At 40.0% G+C, this 23404-nt stretch overlaps 1 protein-coding gene across 2 annotated transcripts in view; it reads left to right on the forward strand.

Moving 5' to 3' along the window:
• The first annotated feature begins 563 nt into the window (after positions 1-563).
• The window catches only part of pitpnc1b (phosphatidylinositol transfer protein cytoplasmic 1b), a 52860-nt gene continuing 30019 nt past the window's right edge, over positions 564-23404 (forward strand). The window contains exons 1-5 of one of the 2 annotated variants that reach the window (XM_072913068.1): positions 564-1039; positions 12557-12705; positions 18217-18305; positions 18503-18510; positions 18627-18698. In XM_072913068.1, the coding sequence (XP_072769169.1) occupies positions 992-1039; positions 12557-12705; positions 18217-18305; positions 18503-18510; positions 18627-18698 (366 nt within the window). In that variant the 5' untranslated portion in view covers positions 564-991. Of the gene's footprint in view, positions 1040-12556; positions 12706-18216; positions 18306-18492; positions 18511-18626; positions 18699-23404 lie in introns of both variants that reach the window. The other variant, XM_061957592.2, reaches the window with a different exon arrangement.

The raw sequence follows: 23404 nt of genomic DNA on the forward strand, positions 1-23404 counted from the left end.
AATAAAATCTATTGTTATTATTATTATTATTATTATTATTTCACCTTTATCTTTACTTTTACGCCAAAATGCGTCCGTTCTCCCTTTTCTGTCTACACACAGTGTCTGCTTGTAAGTACTCTGTGTGTGTGCGCTGCCGAACATGCTCCTCTGCTCGTAAAACCAGCAATGACACGACGACGGGGGAGGGTTGGGGGACCGGTACTTTTTAGAGGCGGTGTAGTACTGAATGTGATTCATTAGTATCGCGGTACTATACTACTACCGGTAAATTGACAACCCTAACCACCCCTCTTCCTCTTACGCGAGATCCACCCAGGAAAGTGTAGTCCGTACAGCACGGCACAGGAAAAATGTGTCAGAGTTCAATGGGCCAGGCCAGGAGAAGGCGGGGGAGGGGAACGGCGTCCAAGTCCAGTGCAGCACGAACTTGGCAGGCGAGCACAACAAGTGGGAGGAGCCACAGGTGAGCAGCTGGTGAAGTACAGTGGGCGGGAGCGTGCGGGGGAACATGATAGGGCAAAGGAATGTATGCCGACTGACATAGGGAAAGGTTAGGGAGGGAGGAGACGGGGGAAGGCCGCGGCGCGGGGCGTCCACGCAGGACCCGAACAAAGCACGGCGGCGCGTGACGAGGGCGTCCGACAGGTAGAGTGGCTTCGCTCTGCCAACACACCCGAAAGCGAAAGAAGCTTCGGAAGACCTGGCGAGTCCGCGGGGACTTTGGCAACATTGACAGACAGAGTCCACCGAGCGCTGACATTGGCAAAACAAAGGAAGGCGGCGCAGCTGACAAAACAAGAAGTTGTTACCTGAGAGTGTGTGTGTGTGTGTGTGTGTGTGTGTGTGTGTTTTGTGTGTGTGTGTGTGTGTGTGTGTGTGTGTGTGTGTGTGTGTGTGTGTGTGTGTGTGTGTGTGTGTGTGTGTGTGTGTGTGTGTGTGTGTGCGTGTGTGTGTGTCTGCATGCACGCCACACAAACAACCCTGCAGCATGTTGATGAAAGAGTACCGAATATGTATGCCGCTCACTGTGGATGAGGTAAGTCCGTTTGTCTGGCACACACACACACACACACACACACACACTTGTGTTTTTCTGACCTTCTTGAGACCTGAGAAAAATGCCTCCCTCTTTAGGACCAGCCTTTCTAGATATATAAAGAAGTGTATTTACAACATTAATAATATATACATATTATGTAAGTATAAAAAAAAGCTTGTTGTGAAAAATGAGTTGGAATTTCACAAGAAAAAGGTCACAAATTCGTAAGAAAAACGTAGAATTTTGGCGGTGTTATAATAAAAGTCGTCATTTCACTCAACGCAAGTCAAAATTGTACAAGAAAAACAGAACATTTGTGCGATGTTATGATAAAAGTTGGAATTTTACTCAATAACAGTCGCAGTTTTACAAGAAAAAGATTAAAATGTTGGCAATTTTATGAAAAGGGTCGTCATTTTACCCGACAAAAGTCACAATTTTATGACAAAACTTTTAAAATGTTGACAATATTATAACAATAATTGGAATTGTACTCGGCAAAATGATGACAATAGTCCCAATTTTACTCATAAAATTTCACTGTTTTACAAAAAATTGGCAATATTGTGATAAAAGTCAGCATTTTATAATACAAATGTCACCATTTTGCATTAGAAAGGAATCATTTTACATAAAGAAAGTAATAATTTTATGAGAAGATATTGCAATACTACAGAAACAGAAAGAATATGAGAAATTGTTCCAAATTTATAAGAAAAAAGTTGACACATTGTGAGAAAAAGACTGCTTTTAGTTATTTTATTTATCTATTTATTTCTTGTTTGTAATTGGTTTTTAATCTTCATTATTTACTTCAAGTTATTACAGTATGACTTTATACATATTTATTTATTTTGTTTATTAATTTATTTTGTTTATTAATTTTATTTTCCTACACACACTTGTTGTTTCATATGTTGACCAGAGAGGGAGCACTTTTAAAAGCGACACACAGTCAATTTGAAAAATCCCTCCTTTTTGGGACCACCCTCATTTTGATAGATATCACCACCAGGGGGTGCAAACGAGATCTTTATTTGTTTGTTTTTTTGTAACGTGCTTAAGGCCGATGACAAAGGAGTCAGGGACCACAGATGGCCCCTGTGCCGCACTTTGGACAACCCAGCTGTAGAAGCTAACTGTTAATGTCCACTATAGTCTTAGTAGCGTAGTGTATTTGTTCATCCTATGCTCACATATGGCTTGTCTTACGTCAGCACAGGAAGTCGTAAAATCTGCCGGGTTTTTTCGGGGATGAATAGGGAAGTCCTTCTTTAGCTGCCGTCTTGTTTTATCATATATTGCTGCCTTTGCACCTGTCAATGTTTACTTTTGTACGCACATTAAATCAACAACAAAAATCCTGACTTTGGAGCAATGTTCACGGACTCTAGTATTTGGCTCTCTATTAGATGCAATGGTTTTCCGTATTGGGACCATGATTTATGTCATTACTTGTTCACACCTCGTCATATGGAAGCTACTTTTCCTTGCTGATGTCTCAAGAAGGGTATAAATACAAGAACACACACACACACACCTTTTTATTGTCTTTGCCCAGGTGTGTTATTATGCTTAACACACATTTGACCTGAAGTCAAAGTCAGTCATGATAAAAGTAACACATGTTTGCATTTGCATGAGTCAAAGTCTGAAAAGGAGTAGGAAGAAGCGGAGCTCATTTAACATAGATCACTCATGCAAAGGAGGGGAAAAAAATCATATGCTTTTTTCAGCAGATCAAAAGTCTTATTTTTGAATAAAAAATGGGTTCAATTATGTCAACACGTGTTATAGTTAGGAATGAGTACCAAATAAAAATAGGTGGGTACCAACAACTAAAAACTAGGTGAGGAAATTCCTGGAGGAATTGTGTGTGAATGCTCCAATGCTGAAGTTGAACTGAAATCCTGGAATTTTTTTTTTTTAATAGTTGAAGTAGAGCACACAATTCCCGAACACGGTGAATATTTTGAAGTGGGAACAGTTTGAATCCGATGAAAAATGTGGGAGTTGTGTAACTTTGACGAATGTCACATTCATTTCAATGGGAATTTCCCCAACATTTGGGAATTTCAGGAAAAGCGGGAATTTTTTTGAAAATGGTAAAAAAAAAAAACTTGAATGGTTTGAATGAGTTGGTGTTGGAATTTTTCTAATTGGTCGAGAAATGTTGAAGTAGTAACATGTTCCATTGAGAATTGGTATTAAGGAATTCCTGGAATTTCGGGAAAACCGGGAGTTTTTCCAGTTAAAAAATAAATAGATTTTTGTCCTGATTAAGAGGAATGTTTTGACGTTGGAACAGTTTAAGTGGGTTGAAAAATGTGTGAGGAGTAGTTGCCAGAAAAAAGGGTGGAAATAGAGCTTTGGAAAACCAGGAATTCTGAAAAATCCTGGAATTAATTTTAACTTGGAAAAGAAGTAGTTTAAATTTCCAGGATGGGGGAATGTGTCGAAGGTGGAAGGGTTTGAATGGGTTGAAAAATGTGGAAATGGTGGAAGTTTGATAAATGGCCAATTCATTTTGAACGGAAAAATGTCCCGGAAAACCTGGAATTCTGGGAAATCTGGGAATTTTTGGAATTTGTCGAGGGAAAGCCCGCGATTCCCGAATAGGCTGAACAGTTTGAGGTTGGAACGATTTGAAGCGGGTGAAAAATGTGGAAGGTAGAGCGCAAAAATCTGGAGAAGAAGAAGAAGTTGAATAAATAGATGAATTTTGGTGTAGAAAACAATATGTGTGAATGTTTTGGAGCATTCACACAACTACCGTATTTCCCGGACTATAGGGCTCATCAGTGTATAAGGTCATCAGTGTATAAGCCGCACCCACTACATTTTAGAAAGAAAAAATACATCCACATATTAGTGAAATTAGTTATTTACACATAAATATTTTGTAAATGTTTACCTTATGTCAGGTTCAAACACTGATGACATCTATTAAACAAGACAAGAAGCAAGGAATTAAACAGAGACAGAATTAAATTTGGCTCAATTGAGGAGAAACGTCTGGGCTGTACTCGTGTACAGTCTCCCACCACGCTCTGACGAAAGTTTGTACGCCTCCTCTTTTATTTGGACTTTCCCTGATTACATGGCAACAGCTGTTTCTAAGGGAGGGGGGTCGTAAACAGCCATCACCTTTGATTATAAACAGTTCAAAGAAAAGGTCGTAAAACAGTTCAAAGAAAAGGACGCCTGGAGGGGAGTCAGGTCCTGCTTCCTCTCTGCTTTGTAGTTCTCGAGTCCAGACAAAATATTTCTGTGGATTATAATACATCAAAGAAACTGAACACCTTCATGTTGCTTCCCATCCTACACAGTGGAGTTTTACAAGCCTTCTTCTTGGTAGGATCAAAGACAGCTTTTGTCTTCTCGCCGGGAACTCATGGCAACACAAAGTTTTGTGATAACTTAGATACAATTATTCTGACACCTTAATTGTTTCCAAACAGTGTCTGTAACACGGCAGTAAAACGGATAATCCAACAAAACAGAAGTCACGGTCATGGACCCACTATCTCCGCAAGCTAGCTCTCCAATCAGCTAAACAGACTCAATAACTCTGCGGTGACGTTTTGGTGAGTTTACCCAGGAACTTGTGGAACTGAAACAATACAAAAAGAATGCTATTAAAGTTAAGAATACTAACACAGACACTCGTAAACGTGTTAGCATATTATCTAATGCTAACGACACTAGCTTCATTACATTACGATAGCACGTACAAATATGCACGACAACACTCCTACTGACATCACACATGGGACGCTTTAGTAATTGTTTTAGTTATGTTGTAAAACTCACAAACGTTGCTTGGAACGAGGAAGGAAGAGTCCACACGAGTAGAAACGCTATGGACGGCTAGACGACATAACGGCACTTGTGCTATATAAATCTAATCCATTATTATTATTATTATTATTATTATTATTATTATTATTACTTCCGGTTTAAAGCTTTAAAAGCAGGAAACACTTGTAGGCATTTACACATAGTGGATCTAACATAATAGTGAGAGTCCAGTCCATAGTGGATCTAACATAATAGTGAGAGTCCAGTCCATAGTGGATCTAACATAATAGTGAGAGTCCAGTCCATAGTGGATCTAACATAATAGTGTGAGAGTCCAGTCCATAGTGGATCTAACATAATAGTGTGAGAGTCCAGTCCATAATGGATCTAACATAATAGTGTGAGAGTCCAGTCCATAGTGGATCTAACATAATAGTGTGAGAGTCTAGTCCATAGTGGATCTAACATAATGGTGTGAGAGTCCAGTCCATAGTGGATCTAACATAATAGTGTGAGAGTCCCGTCCATAGTGGATCTAACATAATAGTGTGAGAGTCCAGTCCATAGTGGATCTAACATAATAGTGTGAGAGTCCAGTCCATAGTGGATCTAACATAATAGTGAGAGTCCAGTCCATAGTGGATCTAACATAATAGTGAGAGTCCAGTCCATAGTGAATCTAACATAATAGTGAGAGTCCAGTCCATAGTGGATCTAACATAATAGTGAGAGTCCAGTCCATAGTGGATCAAACATAATAGTGAGAGTCCAGTCCATAGTGGATATAACATAATAGTGTGAAGGTCCAGTCCATAGTGGATCTAACATAATAGTTAGAGTCCAGTCCATAGTGGGGCCAGCAGGAGATCATCTTGAGTGGAGACAGGTCAGCAGTGCAGAGACGTCCCCAACTGATGCACAGACGAGTGGTCCACCCCAGGTCCCGACTTTGGACAGCTAGCGCGTCATCTGTGGTCACTGAATCTGAGCAGAAAAGAGATCAACTGGTCTAAAAAGGGGGTCTATTTAAAGGCTAGAGTATACAAATGAGTTTTAAGATGGGACTTAAATGCTTCTACTGAGGTAGCATCTCTAACTGTTACCAGTAGAACATTCCAGAGTACTTGAACCTGAACAGAAAACGCTCTATAGCCTGCAGACTTTGTTGGACTCTGGGAATCACTAATAAGCCAGAGTTCTTTGAAGGCAGATTTCTTGCCGGGACATATGGTACAATACAATCAGCAAGATAGGAGTGTAGTATATTATACGTAAGTAGTAAAACCTTAAAGTCACATCTAAAGTGCACAGGAAGCCAGTGCAGGACGTGTATGTCAGACCTGTATCTCTTCCATTTGTTTTGTTTCTTTCTCTTCCTTATTGTGTACTGAAACACTCCTGTAACCAGTTGGACCGGTTTATGGTTTGGTGATAACCAAAGTTCAAACAAAAGCCTGCAGGATTATTTACCTAAAGGAAAAAAAATGGAGATTCTATGAGAGCGAGAGAAACCACAGGATGAAGGAGTCGTGTCCTTTCAGGCAGGATTGTCCTCGCCAGTACCTGTTAGCCTAACAATGACAGGTCGGATTTAGCGTATCCGAGACTCGTACGGAAGCTTGAAGAAAATTCTTCTTTGGCCTTGAACGTAATCTAGGAACGACTGCGCTCGTTCAAAAGCCTTGCTCAGGAATGAGGACCGGACTTGGACTCGGCTACAGCTGGGTTGAAAACACGTGACCTCGAGGCACGTCCGGGTTGCAGGCGATGGTCTAGAGCAGGCACGGGTTCAATCAACAATTTGACTGGGAGCAATGTATACATAATATATATGGATATCCAGTAACCGGATTACTGCCACTTTGTCATCGTCTGGTGGCCAAACAACCTTCCCTAGTCACGGTGCAGAAAACATTTTTATCCATACTTTATATGGATATCCAGTAACCGGATTACTGCCACTTTGTCATCGTCTGGTGGCCAAACAACCTTCCCTAGTCACGGTGCAGAAAACATTTTTGTCCACACTACATATGGATATCCAGTAACCTGATTACTGCCATTTTGTCGTCGCCTGGTGGCCAAACAACCTTCCCTAGTCACGGTGCAGAAAACATTTTTATCCATACTTTATATGGATATCCAGTAACCGGATTACTGCCACTTTGTCATCGTCTGGTGGCCAAACAACCTTCCCTAGTCACGGTGCAGAAAACATTTTTGTCCATTCTATATATAGATATCCAGTAACCTGATTACTGCCATTTTGTCGTCGTCTAATGGCCAAAATAATGGACTATTTCATTAACTGTACTTTCAAGTCAATATAAGACAGCAGGCATTTATAAGACCCAATCCAAACAACCTTCCCTAGTCATGATGCAGAGAAAAAAGAAAAACAAATCAACCAGTAGAAAAAATCAATAAACATGGCCACACATAACATAACTTGCTCACTGAACTTTGTGGATATTATTTAATTTAAAAAAAAACATCCAATCAACATAGAAAAAATTTAATAATACCCATTCATGATGATGGGAAAAATGCAAAACACTCTCTCTGCACTTATCAATGTTTGGTGCATTTTAGCTGCTTGATATTTCTGATTGATTAAAAAACCTTAAGATGAACTTTAACATACTCTTAATAACCAATTATAATCATTATTATTTGTATTATTATGATATGTACTCAGACTTCTGTATATATATATATATATATATATATATATATATATATATATATATATATATATATATATATATATATATATATATTAGGGTTGTCCCAATACCAATATTTTGGTACCGGTACCAAAATGTATTTCGATACTTTTCAAAAACCTTTTTAAATAAAGGAGACCACAAAACAAATGGCATTATTGGCTTTATTTTAACAAAACATCTTACGGTAAATTAAACATATTTTTATTATTGCAATTTTGCAATTTTAAATAAACATACTTGTCTTTTAGTAGTAAGTAAACAAACAAAGACCTCTAATTAGTCTGCTGACGTATGCAGTAACATATTGTGTCATTTATACACCTATTATGTTGTCAACATTATGAGGGACAAACTGTAAAAAATGATTATTAATCTACTTGTACATTTGCTGTTAATATTCTATCTACACTTCTGTTAAAATGTAATAATCACTTATTCTTCCGTTGTTTGGATACTTTGCATCAGTTTTGGATGATACCACACATTTAGGTATCGATCCGATACCAAGTAGTTCCAGGATCATACATATTCAAAGCTCTCATGTGTCCAGGGACATATTTACTAGGAGTAGTACATACATTTACATTTACATAGTCGTATCGACTAGAATACGCTCCTGTGCTTGGTATCATTACAGTGGATGTCAGGTGTAGATCCACCCATGAGGTTTGTTTACATTGAGGAACAATAACTTCTCAGCCATGACACATGTTCGAGCTGTAATTATTATCGCATAATGGAACATTTTTGCCTGGGGTTATCAGAGCCTCTGAAGCCGATAACGAGATGGATGTCTGCGTTTACAGAATGTTACTTACTGTACTTTGTACTTTGTCATCCTGAAAGTGATAGTCACACAGATAGTAAACACACTGTAGCTGCCACATTGTTGTGATGAATAGACACTGAGTCAGTGTTTGCACTGGAGGATAATTAGTAGGAGGACGTGTTTGGGTAATGTCAGCAGTGAAGGATGAGGTGTGGGTATGTCCTCTTCACATCACCACTGCTTTTTCATCGCAACCAATAACTGCAGAAACAATGGTGATTACCTCATGGAGCCATTGTGTCTCTCAGAATGGAGTCGTGTTGATGATCACAGATTAAGACGGAGGATTAAGGGACCAAATGTCAACATGTCAAACTTGAACTTCCTGAAAAGGGTTTTCGCCGTCACGAAAAAATCTGATGTCCTCTGAAGATGTCTTAGACTTAGATTGGTCACATCTAGACTTAGATTGGTCACATCTAGACTTAGACTTAGATTGGTCACATCTAGTCTTAGACTTAGATTGGTCACATCTAGTCTTAGACTTAGATTGGTCACATCTAGTCTTAGACTTAGATTGGTCACATCTAGTCTTAGACTTAGATTGGTCACATCTAGTCTTGGACTTAGATTGGTCACATCTAGTCTTGGACTTAGATTGGTCACATCTAGACTTAGACTTAGATTGGTCACATCTAGTCTTAGACTTAGATTGGTCACATCTAGTCTTAGACTTAGATTGGTCACATCTAGTCTTAGACTTAGATTGGTCACATCTAGTCTTAGACTTAGATTGGTCACATCTAGACTTAGACTTAGATTGGTCACATCTAGTCTTAGATTTAGATTGGTCACATCTAGTTTTAGACTTAGATTGGTCACATCTAGTCTTAGACTTAGATTGGTCACATCTAGACTTAGACTTAGATTGGTCACATCTAGACTTAGACTTAGATTGGTCACATCTAGTCTTAGACTTAGATTGGTCACATCTAGTCTTAGACTTAGATTGGTCAGATTTAGTCTTAGACATAGATTGGTCACATCTAGATTTAGATTTAGATTGGTCACATATGGTCTCAGACTTAGATTGGTCAGATTTAGTCTTAGACTTAGATTGATCACATTAAGTGTTTGACTTAGATTGGTCACATTAAGTATTTGACTTAGATTGGTCACATCTAGTTTTAGACTTACATTGATCAGATGTAGTTTTAGACTTAGATTGGTCACATCTAGTCTTAGACTTAGATTGGTCACATCTAGACTTAGACTTAGATTGGTCACATCTAGACTTAGACTTAGATTGGTCACATCTAGTCTTAGACTTAGATTGGTCACATCTAGTCTTAGACTTAGATTGGTCAGATTTAGTCTTAGACATAGATTGGTCAGATTTAGTCTTAGACATAGATTGGTCACATCTAGACTTAGACTTAGATTGGTCACATCTAGTCTTAGATTTAGATTGGTCACATCTAGTTTTAGACTTAGATTGGTCACATCTAGTCTTAGACTTAGATTGGTCACATCTAGACTTAGACTTAGATTGGTCACATCTAGACTTAGACTTAGATTGGTCACATCTAGTCTTAGACTTAGATTGGTCACATCTAGTCTTAGACTTAGATTGGTCAGATTTAGTCTTAGACATAGATTGGTCACATCTAGATTTAGATTTAGATTGGTCACATATGGTCTCAGACTTAGATTGGTCAGATTTAGTCTTAGACTTAGATTGATCACATTAAGTGTTTGACTTAGATTGGTCACATTAAGTATTTGACTTAGATTGGTCACATCTAGTTTTAGACTTACATTGATCAGATGTAGTTTTAGACTTAGATTGGTCAGATCTAGTCTTAGACTTAGATTGATCAGATCCAGTCTTAGACTTAGATTGGTCGCATCTAGTCTTAAACTTACATTGGCCACATTAAGTCTTTGACTTAGATTGGTCAGTTTTAGTCTGAGACTTAGATTGGTCACATCTAGTGTTAGACTTAGATTGGTCACATCTAGTCTTAAACTTACATTGGCCACATTAAGTCTTTGATTTAGATTGGTCACATCTAGTCTTAGACTTAGATTGGTCACATTTAGTCTTAGATTTCGATTGGTCACATTAAGTCTTTGACTTAGATTGTTCAGATCTAGTTTTAGACTTAGATTGGTCAGATTTAGTCTTAGACTTAGATCGGTCAGATCGAGTCTTAGACTTAGATTGGTCACATCTAGTCTTAGATTTTGATCGGTCAGATTGAGTCTTAGACTTAGATTGGCCACATCTAGTCTTAGACTTAGATTGGTCAGATTTAGTCTTACACTTAGATTAGTCAGATATAGTACCAGATATAGATTGGTCAGATCTAGTCTTAGATTTAGATTCATCAGATGTAGTCTTAGAGTTAGATTGGTCTGCTTTAGGCAGATTTAGATTGGTGAGATCTATTCTTAGACTTAGATTGGTCAGATCTAGTCTTAGACTTCGATTGGTCAGATCTAGTCTTAGACTTAGATTGGTCACATCCAATCTTAGACTTAGATTGGTCACATCTAGACTTAGACTTAGATTGGTCACATTTAGACTTAGACTTAGATTGGTCACATCTAGTCTTAGCCTCAGATTGGTCAGATCTAGTCTTAGACTTAGATTGGTCGGATTTAGCCAGATTTAGATTGGTGAGATCTATTCTTAGACTTAGATTGGTCAGATCTAGTCTTAGACTTAGATTGATCACATTAAGTCTTTGACTTAGTTTAGTCAGTTTACCACAATTGCAATTGCCATGTAAAGTCACTAATGCTAATCAGTAGCATGTCTATAGCATATCCAATGCAAGTTAGCATTAAGCTAGCGCATTTGTTCAATTCATTTATTTTATGTTTTAATGTCAGAGAAGTTATTGTGTATGTCGGGGTTTTTTTCACAACCCTTCTTGAAGACCAGAACAAATGTTTTGTCTTGTTTTATGCGTTCTAAGTCATAAATAAAGGCTAGCAAAAGTCAGCTAACAAAGGAGGTAAAATGAGTATTTCTATTCAGCTTGTAAAGCGCTCTAAAAACATCCATGGTTAATTTTGGTTAATTTGGTTTAAAAATTGTTTTAAAAATGGTTGAATTGGTTAATTTGGATTTCATTGGTTAAATTGGTTGAATTGGTTAATTTTGTTAATTTGGTTAATTCGGTAAAACAAAATTTTTTAAAAATGTTGGTTGATTTTTTTATGTGTTTAATTTGGTTAATTTTGGTTAATTTTGGTTAATTTAGTTAATTTGGTTTAAAAATTGTTTTAAAAATGGTTGAATTGGTTAATTTGGTTACATTGGTTAAATTGGTTGAATTGGTTAATTTTGTTAATTTGGTTAATTTGGTTAATTCGGTAAAACAATTTTTTTTTAAATGTTGGTTGATTTTTTATGTGTTTAATTTGGTTAATTTTGGTTAATTTAGTTAATTTGGTTTATTCGGTGAATTTTTTGGTTAATTTGGTTTTAAAAAATTGTAAATTTTTGGTAATTGTTTTGGTTAATCTTGTTTGGTTAATTTGGTTAATCTTGTTTGGTTCATTTGGTTAATTGTTGGTTAATTTGGTTAATCGGGTAAATATTTGTGGTTATTTTTTGGTTATTTTTTGGTTATTTTTTGGTTACTTTGGGGGTTTTTGTGGTTATTTTGTTGGTTATTTTGTTGGTTAATTTGGTTAAATTTGGTTAATTTGGTTGATTTGGTCAATTGTTTTGGTTAATTTTGGTTAATTTGGTGAAAAAAATTGGTACATTTTAGGTAAATTTTAAGTAAATGTTTTGGTTAATTTTTTTGTTAATTTTGGTTAATTTGGTTAAAAAAATTGGTAACATTTTTTTGGCAAATTTTTTTGGTAAATTTTTTGGTTAAATGTTTTTGGGGTTAATATGGTTCATTTTGGTTGATTTTGGGTCCATTTTAACGTCACCAGATATAAACAGAGTTTTGTTGGCGGTTTTTGGATATATTTGAATGTACTCTCATTAGCTGCATCGTTAGCCACCTTGTATTTGTTTTATATCGGACATTTTGGATGCAGGCTGATATAAAACAATGCATGTTTTTTTTATTGTTTTTGCTGATCTTGCAACATCACCGATTGCAGATCAGGACTCAGTAGTTGTAACGAGTACCATTTAAAGTCTCAGCGTTGGTCTCTGAGTTCCGTGTCTTGCTGTGGTTCCAGTACAGGATCGGGCAGCTGTACATGATCAGCAGGCACAGCTGCGAGCAGAGCGGCGGGGGAGAAGGCGTGGTGGTCGTGAGGAACGAGTTGGACACGCACCCCCAACACGGCCCGGGACAGGTGACGGAGAAGCGGATCTACCTCAGCAGGTAGGCAGAATCACCCCCACCCGCTCTCCCGCACCATAGTGCTCCGTAACCGTGTTCGGCCGGTTCCGGTCTTTCACCGTCCAACCGTTTGGCGTTTCCGAGTATCGAACCTGTGACAACACGACACAGCAGATGACCCTGCAGGCAAAAGTCCAAGAGACAGAAACGTGTTGAGGCCCGTACTGGAAACAATTCTGGTCTTACCAGAAAACGCTCCCGAGTGTTGTCAGTAGTTACTTAGGCTGTTTTTCTGCTTGTTGGTATGTCACCAGTAACCGTCTCCCAAGGACTACAATCCTAACGTGTTTAGGAATAAAAACACACATTCTGTATCTGATAAATGACACACTTTACAGCAACGACTACGTAACTCCAGCTGTCTACTTAACTCTAGCTAGCTATGTAACTTTACCTGGCTAAGTTACTCGAGCTAGCTCCATAACACCAGCTATCTACTTAACTCTAGCTGGCTGGAGTAATTCTCGCTTGCTTCGTGACTCCAGCTAGCTTAGTAACTCCGGCTGGCTACATAACTTTAGCTGGCTAAGTTACTCCAGCTAGCTATGCATCCACAGCAAGCTACTTAACTCTTGCTTGCCACGTAACTCCAGCAGGCTACGTAACTTCAGTTAGCTACGTAACTCCAGCTAGCTACGTAACTCTAGCTAGCTATGTAACTTTATCTGGCTAAGTTACTCTAGCTAGCTACATAATGCCAGCTATCTACTTAACTCTAGCTGGCTGGAGTAACTAGCTTGCTACGTGACTTCAGCTGGCTACATAATTTTAGCTGGATAAGTTACTCCAGCTAGCTATGCATCCACAGCTAGCTACTTAACTCTTGCTTGCGATGTAACTCCAGCAGGCTACTTAACTCCAGTTAGCTACGTAACTCTAGCTAGCTACGTAACTCTAGCTATCTATGTAACTTTACCTGGCTAAGTTACTCGAGCTAGCTACATAATGCCAGCTATCTACTTAACTCTAGCTGGCTGGAGTAACTCTAGCTTGCTACGTGACTCCAGCTGGCTACGTAATTTTAGCTGGCTAAGTTACTCCGGCTGGCTATGTAACTCTAGCTAACTACATAACTCTATCTAGTTACGTCACTCTAGGTAGCTACGTTACTTTACCTGGCTAAGTTACTCAAGCTAGCTACATAACGCCAGCTATCTACTTAACTGCAGTTAAGTAGATAGAGTAGAGTAACTCTAGCTTGGTACTTGACTCCGGCTAGCTTCGTAATTACGGCTGGCTACGTAACTTTAGCTGGCTAAGTTACTCCAGCTAGCTATGCATCCACAGCTAGCTACTTGACTCTTGCTTGCCACGTAACTCCAGTTAGCTTAGTAACTCTTGCTTAGCACGTAACTCTAGCTAGTTAAGTCCCTCTAGCTAGCAATGTAACTTTAACTAGTTAGGTTACTAAAGCTAGCTACATAACACCAGCTATCTACTTAACTCTCGCTGGCTGGAGTAACGCTAGCTTGCTACGTGACTCCAGCTAGCTTAGTAACTCCAGCTGGCTACGTCACTCTAACTAACTACGTAACTTTAGCTGGCTAAGTAACTCTAGCTAGCTATGCATCCAGAGCTAGCTACTTAACTCTAGAAAACAAGCTATGTAATAAAAAACAGAAAAAGTTGGTCTTGTGTTCTATCTTAGTCAAGTCATTTACAAAATATAAACCTGCTAGGCTAGAGAAACCTCTCTAAGCTTTTGCACTTGTCCCATAACAATTAGCACTTTGGATCAAGTGCCGTCATTACTCAGTCCGTACCATCTATTATTGATATGGTGCTGGGATACCCAAGATCTCAGCCTTTCAAAGCTTCTCTTGGACAACCAGTTTTTGACCTCGGTCTTTGTACGGGGTCTTTGGCCCCGTACATAGGCACTGGTTTCTACCACGCAGTGTTTGGTTCTACCATAACCGAGGCAGCAGGCAAACTTTTGGCGACAATTTTCTGCAAAAATGGAATCCTACGACAACCACTGAATAACATTGTCCATTGACTGTAACTTTCTACTCGAACTTTGTTGCAATATACACCCCCCCTACCACCAAACGCCCCCACCAACCCCACCCACCTCAACCACGCACGGAGGGGGGGGGGGTATATTGCAGCCCGGAAGAATTAGGGCTGCATGGGATTCTGGGTATTTGTTTTGTTGTGTTTATGTTGTGTTACTGTGCGGATGGTCTCCCCAGGGGCGCCGCTAGGGATTTTGGGCCCCATGAAAAGAATCTTTACAGGGCCCCCAACACAGTGTCATTATTTTTTCTGTATTATAATTTCATCATCATTAGGGGCCTCTCTGGGCCCCCCTCCATCATGGGCCCCTAGAATCCGTCTCCTTTACCCCCCCCTTTTCGGCGCCCCTGGTTCTCCCGAAATGTGTTTGTCATTCTTGTTTGGTGTGGATTCACAGTGTGGCGCATATTTCTAACAGTGTTAAAGTTATTTATACGGGCACCCTCAGTGTGACCTGTATCGCTGTTGGCCAAGTATGCATGGCATTTACATGTGTGTGCGTACAGAAGTTGCACATACTTTGTGATCGGGCCAGCATGTTGTTGGAATGTATGAAAAGCAGACGTGACGTCAGCTCGTAGAGGACGTTAAAAGCAGTGCCTGTAAGGCACGCCCCCAAGACTGTGGACCACGAGGTATAATGACTGATGAACACCTTCGTTCGATAATGAAGGTTGCCTCAGCTCAAAGCCTGAGCCCCGACATTAATGAACTAGCATCCAAGAAAAGATGTCAGGTATCTGGCTTGGGCACATCAGATTAGATCAGTGTGTTGCAAACTGAGCAGTTTAAAGTCCTGAATGGTTGTTTTATTCATTGTTATTTTATTTTCTAATTTATTAGCCTGTGGAAAAATGTATTGTTGATATTTACCTCAGAAGGCTGCAAATAGAAAAGAGGCATTCAATTTTTATTTAAATTGTATTTGATATGCCATTGATATTTTTTAATTATTATTTGTAAATGGATTTTGCATGTCACTATAAAGTTATATAAGCCTTGCTTGTTCAATATTCAATGCAAGACTTGTTTGGGTCCCTATTAAAAGGTTCATTTGTTCAACCTTTGTTCAGTTTTACATTTCGGCCCACTCTGTATTTGAGTTTGACACCCCTGCTCTGTACCAACAAGCTCTGAAAGGTTTATATAACCCGGCACTTGTGTTTTCTCTTGTCAAAGGTCTCTTACCAACTTATGGTACTAAGCTCTAACTAAGCTGAAACTTTGTTAAAGTCTTGAGTAGGAATGGTCCGATACGGTACCAAAGTCACTCTTCCTAGGAATCAATACCGGTACTCTACAGTTCCAATTAGAGGTACCTTTCTGTGTGTTCATAAATGTTAAATTGTTTAAAAATAACATCTAAATTCTTTAATGTAACATTTAGTAGTGATCCAGATTTTAGATATTTCTTTCTTGCCCTTCTGAGTATTATTTGCAAGTATTTTAGTAGACTTTGCATGCAGTTGCATTTCCGAGACGCTAGACCAGGGGTGTCAAACTCAAATACAGAGTGGGACAAAATGTAAAAGTGAACAAAGCCATGGGCCAAGGTTGAACAAATTAACCTTTTAATAGGGACCCAAACAAGTTTTGCATTAAATATTGAACAAGCAAGGTGTATATAACTTTATAGTGACATGCAAAATCCAGTTTCAAATAATAATAATAATAATTAAAAAATATCAATGGCATATCAAATACAATTTAAATAAAAATTCAATGCCTCTAAATATCAACATTAACTTTTTCCACAGGCTAATACATTTGAAAATAAAATAACAATGAATAAACCAACCATTCAGGACTTTAAACTGCTCAGTTTGCAACACACTGATCTAATCTGATGTGCCCAAGCCAGATACCTGACATCTTTCCTTGGATGTTAGTTCATTAATGTCGGGGCTCAGGCTTTGAGCTGAGGCAACCTTCATTATCCAACGAAGGTGTTCATCAGTCATTATATCTCGTCCACCCGGACCACAGTCTTGGGGGCATGCCTTAAATGCAGTGCCTTTAACATACTCTACGAGCTATCGTCACGTCCGCTTTTCATCCATTCTAACATCGTTCAGACCCAGTCATATGTGCGGCTTTTGTACGCACACACGAGTGAATGCCACGCATACTTCATCAACAGCGATACAGGTTACACTGAGGGTGGCCGTATAAGCAACTTTAACACTGTTACATAAAACACTGTGAACCCACACCAAACAAGAATGACAAACACATTTCGGGAGAACATCCGCACCGTAACACAACATAAACACAACAGAACAAATACCCAGAATCCTTTGCAGCACTAACTCTTCCGGGACGCTACAAAATACACCCCCGCTACCACCAAACCCCCCCCACACACACACACACACCTTGTAGCGTGGGCCAGCGCTCGTTGGACTGGCTGAAAAGCAGACGTGACGATTTTCGGGAGGGGCGCTGAAGTTTGGAAGACTCCCGGGAGGGTTGGAAAGTATTAGAATTAGCGGTGAATGCGGTGCCGCGATATATAATCGGCGGGCCAGCTTTAGTGTTAATTTGATATTGCCTCAAGGGCCAAGTGAAATTACACGGCCAAATTTGGCCCGCGGGCCAGAGTTTGACACCCATGCACTAGACAGTTCGCTGCCGCAGTCAGGAAGTAGTCTTTGCTGTTAAAATTAATGTTTCCGCCTGGTCTTTTGTTGAGCCCTACAAAATGTTTGTACTGTAAGCATGGTATTTAATACACACCAACTGTTTGATTGTAATGTGCATTTAACTGTAGTGTTCATTCATTAACAAGTATGGAGGTGTTGAAGTCACTAACGCTAACCAGTAGCATGTTTATGGCATATCCACTGTGAATTAGCATCGAGCTAGCCCAACAAAGATGACGGGGGAGAAGACGCGAGCCACGTCTTAAAGCTTATGACTTTTTACACCAAAATGCGTCCGTTCTCCCTTTTCTGTCTACACCCCGTGTCTGCTTGCAAGTACTCGGTGCGTGCGCGCTGCCGAACATGCTCATCTGCTCGTCAAAACCAGCAATGTCACGACTTGACGACGACAGGGGGGTTGCAGGGGATGGGGGAATTGGTACTTTTTAGAGGCGGTATAGTACCGCGGTACTATACCGTACGACCCTAGTACCACGTTACCCCTTGATAGGTCCTACCACTTACTCCTCATGTCCAAACTGTCCTTATAGAAATGTCCAAGCGGTCCTAATTAGTGCAAAATAGGTGTCAGGTGCAGACTATTAGTCCACAAATACATGTGTTGTCGACTAGAACACACTTAGTATCGCCACACCCAAACATATTTGGTTCCGTTCTTCCTGGTGCGAGCAGAACGTCAACAATAGGCATTTCGAGGTGAATCATAACATGATTGCTGCGGTGAGCAAAGTTGCCTTCCTTTTTCCACTCCCTACCCTTTTTAAAAAAAATGTATTTATTTATTTATTTTATTTCCCGGTGTTGCTTTCAGTAAACTGCCATCATGGGCCAAGATCTTTGTCCCGGACTTCTGCTACGTGATAGAAAAGGCCTGGAATTTCTACCCGTTCACCATCACAGGTATCAAATATCACTTTCACCTTGCATGTTTTATACACGGTGTTTACTCTGTACACACGTTTTCCCTCCTAGTAGCATCAAATATTCATTTCTCTGCAGTAGCGTGTCAGTGTGTTTACATGCATGCATAACACCGTTTTTTTTCCTCCCCCCCCCCCACCCGCCACACCCGATATCGATCACCGCGGGCGCCGCAGAATACTCAGTAAGTCATCTCCCTCGTCATTTCATCATCACGCCGACGGAGCTCCGTCTCATCCGGAAAACGCTCCCCTTCTTCCCTCCTCGTCTCCACCTCGCTCACTTTGTTCTGCTGTGCAGGTGTCCTTCCTCCCCAAGTTCAGCGTCCGCATCGAGACGCGGTTCGAGAACAACAACGGCAGCAATGACAACGTGAGTGGAGAGGTACACTTTGTCACTGTGGACCCAGGTTGGGTGAGGGGGTCGGGCCGAGAGAAAAACCATATAAATATACAAACCCCAAAACAAGTGAAGTTGTCACGTTGTGTAAATGGTCAATAAAAAGAGAATACAACAAATCCTTTTCAACTTATATTCAATTGAATAGACTGCAAAGACAAGATATTTCATGTTCACACTGAGAAACTTTCTTATTTGTTGCAAATAATCATGAACTTAGAATTAAATGGCAGCAACACATTGCAAAAAAGGCATTTTTACCAGTGTGTTACATGGCCTTTCCTTTTAACAACACTCAGTAAAGGTTTGGGAACTGAGGAGACACATTTTTGAAGTGGAATTCTTTCCCATTCTTGCTTGATGTACAGCTTAAGTTGTTCAACAGTCTCCCTTCTCATATTTTAGCCTTCATATTATACCAGGTCTGGACTACAGGCAGGCCAGTCTAGTACCCGCACTCTTTTACTATAAAGCCACGCTGTTGTAACATGTGGCTTGGCATCGTCTTGCTGAAATAAGCAGGGGCGTCCATGATAACGTCGCTTGGATGGCAACATATGTTGCTCCAAAAGCTGTATGTACCTTTCAGCATTAAAGGGGAACATTATCACAATTTCAGAAGGGTTAAAACCATTAAAAATCAGTTCCCAGTGGCTTATTTTATTTTTCGAAGTTTTTTTTCAAAATTTTACCCATCATGCAATATCCCTAAAAAAAGCTTCAAAGTGCCTGATTTTAACCATCGTTATAAACACCCGTCCATTTTCCTGTGACGTCACACAGTGACATACTTGCCAACCCTCCCGGATTTTCCGGGAGACTCCCGAAATTCAGCGACTCTCCCGAAAACCTCCCGGGACAAATTTTCTCCCGAAAATCTCCCGAAATTCAGGCGGACTCAGGTCCGCTTTCCCACAAAATAAACAGCGTACCTGCCCAATCACGTTATAACTGTAGAATGATCGAGGGCGAGTTCTTGGTTTCTTATGTGGGTTTATTGTTAGGCAGTTTCATTAACGTCCTCCCAGACCCAGCGCGGCAACAACACACAACAACAGCAGTCACGTCTACCGTAAAGCAGTTTGTCTACCGTAAACAGCAATGTTGTGACACTCTTAAACAGGACAATACTGCCATCTAGTGCATTTGATGAAAGCACTTCTGTGCGTGCCACACAGCAATGCATCATCAGAATCAGAATCAGAATCAGCTTTATTGTCATTACGCAAGGTAACGAGATTGAGGCCATTCCATACAGTGCGATGTGTGCATGCTAGAAAAACAATGTGCAAATATATAGAAATATAAAAAATGTAGAAGTGCAATGAATATGGTGTGAAATGAATATATACATGAAAAAACAAAACAAAAACAGGGTGGTTGGTGGAATGGGTTATTGCACCGAAGAGAAGGCAGTTATGAGGGACAATGGGGCAGTCCGTTCAGGACTGCCCCATTGCATGCACCATCAGCATGGTTAGAAAAATAGTGACAGAGAATAGAACAAGGATGGACAATTCAACCCTTTACTCAACAATGAGTAGATGAGTGTTATCTGTGTGTATATGTGTAAATGAATGAACACTGAAATTCAAGTATTTATTATATATATATATATATATATATATATATATATATATATATATATATATATATATATATATATATATATATATATATATATAAAATAAAATAAATATATATTTATAGTTAGAATTCACTGAAAGTCAAGTATTTCTTGTATATATATATATATATATATAATATGAAATACTTGACTTAGTGAATTCTAGCTGTAAATATACTCCTCCCCTCTTAACCACGCCCCCAACAACCCCCGGTTGCATAAGGGACTGTGTGAGCCAAGACATCCAGGGGGTTTAGCTCGCTCGTCTGCGGGAACAAACTGCCGCCATTGCTTGCCGTGCTACCGAGGTCCTTTGTCCCTGAATTGCTCACACACTCCGGCAGATTCAATGGGGGTCTGGCGGCAGATTTCTTTGACTTTATCGTTGGAAATGCATCTGCTTTGAGTGTCGCAGGATATCCACACATTCTTGCCATCTCTGTCGTAGCGTAGCTTTCGTCGGTAAAGTGTGCGGAACAAACGACTGACCATTTCGTCGGCTTTCCCCATACCCTCGTATTTTGAACAAATGTCGTCCAATTTCTTGCCACTTTCGCATCTTTGGGCCACTGGTGCAACTTGAATCCGTCCCTGTTCGTGTTGTTACGCCCTCCGACAACACACCGACGAAAGTGAGAAAATGGCGGATTGCTTACCGAGAGCGAATATTAGAAAGGCGTTTAATTCGCCAAAATTCACCCATTTAGAGTTCGGAAATCGGTTAAAAAAATATATGGTCTTTTTTCTGCAACATCAAGGTATATATTGACGCTTACATAGGTCTGGTGATAATGTTCTCCTTTAATGGTGCCTTCACAGATGTGTAAGTTACCCATGTCTTGGGCACTAATACACCCCCATACCATCACACATGCTGCCTTTTACACTTTCACCCTAGAACAATCCAAATGGTTCTTTTCCTCTTTGGTCCGGAGGACACAACATCCACAGTTTCCAAAAAACAATTTGAAATGTGGACTCGTCAGACCACAGAACACTTTTCCACTTTGTATCAGTCCATCTTAGATGAGCTCGGGCCCAGCGAAGCCGGCGGCGTTTCTGGGTGTTGTTGATAAATGGCTTTGCATAGTAGAGTTTTAACTTGCACTTACAGATGTAGCGACCAACTGTAGTTACTGACAGTGGTTTTCTGAAGTGTCCCTGAGCTTATGTGGTGATATCCTTTACACACTGATGTCGCTTTTTGATGCAGAACCACCTGAAGGATCCAAGGTGCGTAATATCATGGCTTACGTGCAGTGATTTCTCCAGATTCTCTGAACCTTTTGATGATATTACGGAGCGTAGATGGTGAAATCCCTAAATTCCTTGCAATAGCTGCTTGAGAAATGTTGTTCTTAAACAATTTGCTTTGACAAAGTGGTGACCCTCGCCCCGTCCTTGTTTGTGAACGACTGGCGGCGTTTCTGGGTGTTGTTGATAAACGGGGGACCGCGTGGCGAAGTTGGGAGAGTGGCCGTGCCAGCAATCTGAGGGTTACTGGGGTTCAATCCCCACCTTCTACCATCCTAGTCACGTCCGTTGGGTCCTTGAGCAAGACACTTCACCCTTGCTCCTGATGGGCCTGGTTAGCGCCGTGCATGGCAGCTCCCGCCATCAGTGTGTGAATGTGGAAAATAGTGTCAAAGCGCTTTGCGTTCCTTTAAAAAGGTAGAAAAGTGCTATACAAGTACGACCCATTTACCATTTTTACCATAAATGGCTTTGGCTTTGCATAGTAGAGTTTTAACTTGCACTTACAGATGTAGCGACCGACTATAGTTACTGACAGTGGTTTTATGTAGTGTTCCGGAGCCCACGTGGTGATATCCTTTACACACCGATGTCGCTTTTTGATGCAGTACCGCCTGAGGGATCCAAGACCACTGGTATTGAATGCTTATGTGCGGTGATTTCTCCAGATTCTCTGAACATTTTGATGATATTACGGAGCGTAGATGGTGAAATCCCTCAATTCTTTGCAATAATAAGAAATATTGTTCTTAAACTGTTGGACAATTTGCTCAGGCATTTGTTGACAAAGTGGTGACCCTCGCCCCGTCCTTGTTTGTGAACGACTGAGCTGCTTTTATACCCAATCATGGCACCCACCTGTTCCCAATTAGTCTGTTCACCTGTGGAATGTTCCAAATAAGTCTTTGACGAGTATTCCTCAACTTCCTCAGTCTTTTTTGCCACTTGTGCCAGCTTTTTCCAAACGTGTTGCAGGCATCCAATTCCAAATGAGCTAAAATGTGCAAAAAAGAAGAAAGTTTCTCAGTGTGAACATGAAATATCTTGTCTTTGCAGTCTATTCAATTGAATATAAGTTGAAAAGGATTTGTTGTTATTTACTATTTACACAACCTGACAACTTCACTGCTTTTGGGGTTTTGTGCATGTTCGTGACTGTTAAGTGTTCAATGTGATTCCACTATTTTGTTGACGTTGTTTTGCACGCTCGTGTCATCTCTGCTTTGATAGCAGAGCGGATAATAATCAGAGGAAGGTTAAAAAGACATTGACATTTTAATGTAAGTTTCCTCAGCTTCCATAGGTTTAGTGAGGCACTGTGAGAAAGCGCGAATGCAGCACTTATAAAACAAATAAATAAAAGCACCAAGGGCGAGTACGATGCCCTGATGGCTTTTTATTTGACTATTTGTTGGTTTTTGGCAGCCACGTGAACAAACTCGGCGGGGCATCAGAGCTCATTTGAAACAAGATCAGCTAAAAGTAACACAGCCCTCGGATCTTATTTTTTTACCTTTTATTGTTCCCGGGGGGGAATTCTATTTACACCATTTTGCTTTTCAAATCGGAATGTACAGTTGCCAGCACTGCCTGTTAGGAATGGAGGTGAGGATGTTTCTAGCTGCCAGTATCATCTCCTACTGGTATCATCTCCATTCTCTATCATCTCCTACTGGCATCATCTCCATTCTCTATCATCTCCTACTGGCATCATCTCCATTCTCTATCATCTCCTACTGGCATCATCTCCATTCTCTATCATCTCCTACTGGCATCATCTCCATTCTCTATCATCTCT

The sequence above is a fragment of the Nerophis lumbriciformis genome, linkage group LG04, assembly GCF_033978685.3.
Source record: "Nerophis lumbriciformis linkage group LG04, RoL_Nlum_v2.1, whole genome shotgun sequence".
In the NCBI taxonomy this organism is placed as follows: Eukaryota; Metazoa; Chordata; class Actinopteri; order Syngnathiformes; family Syngnathidae; genus Nerophis; species Nerophis lumbriciformis.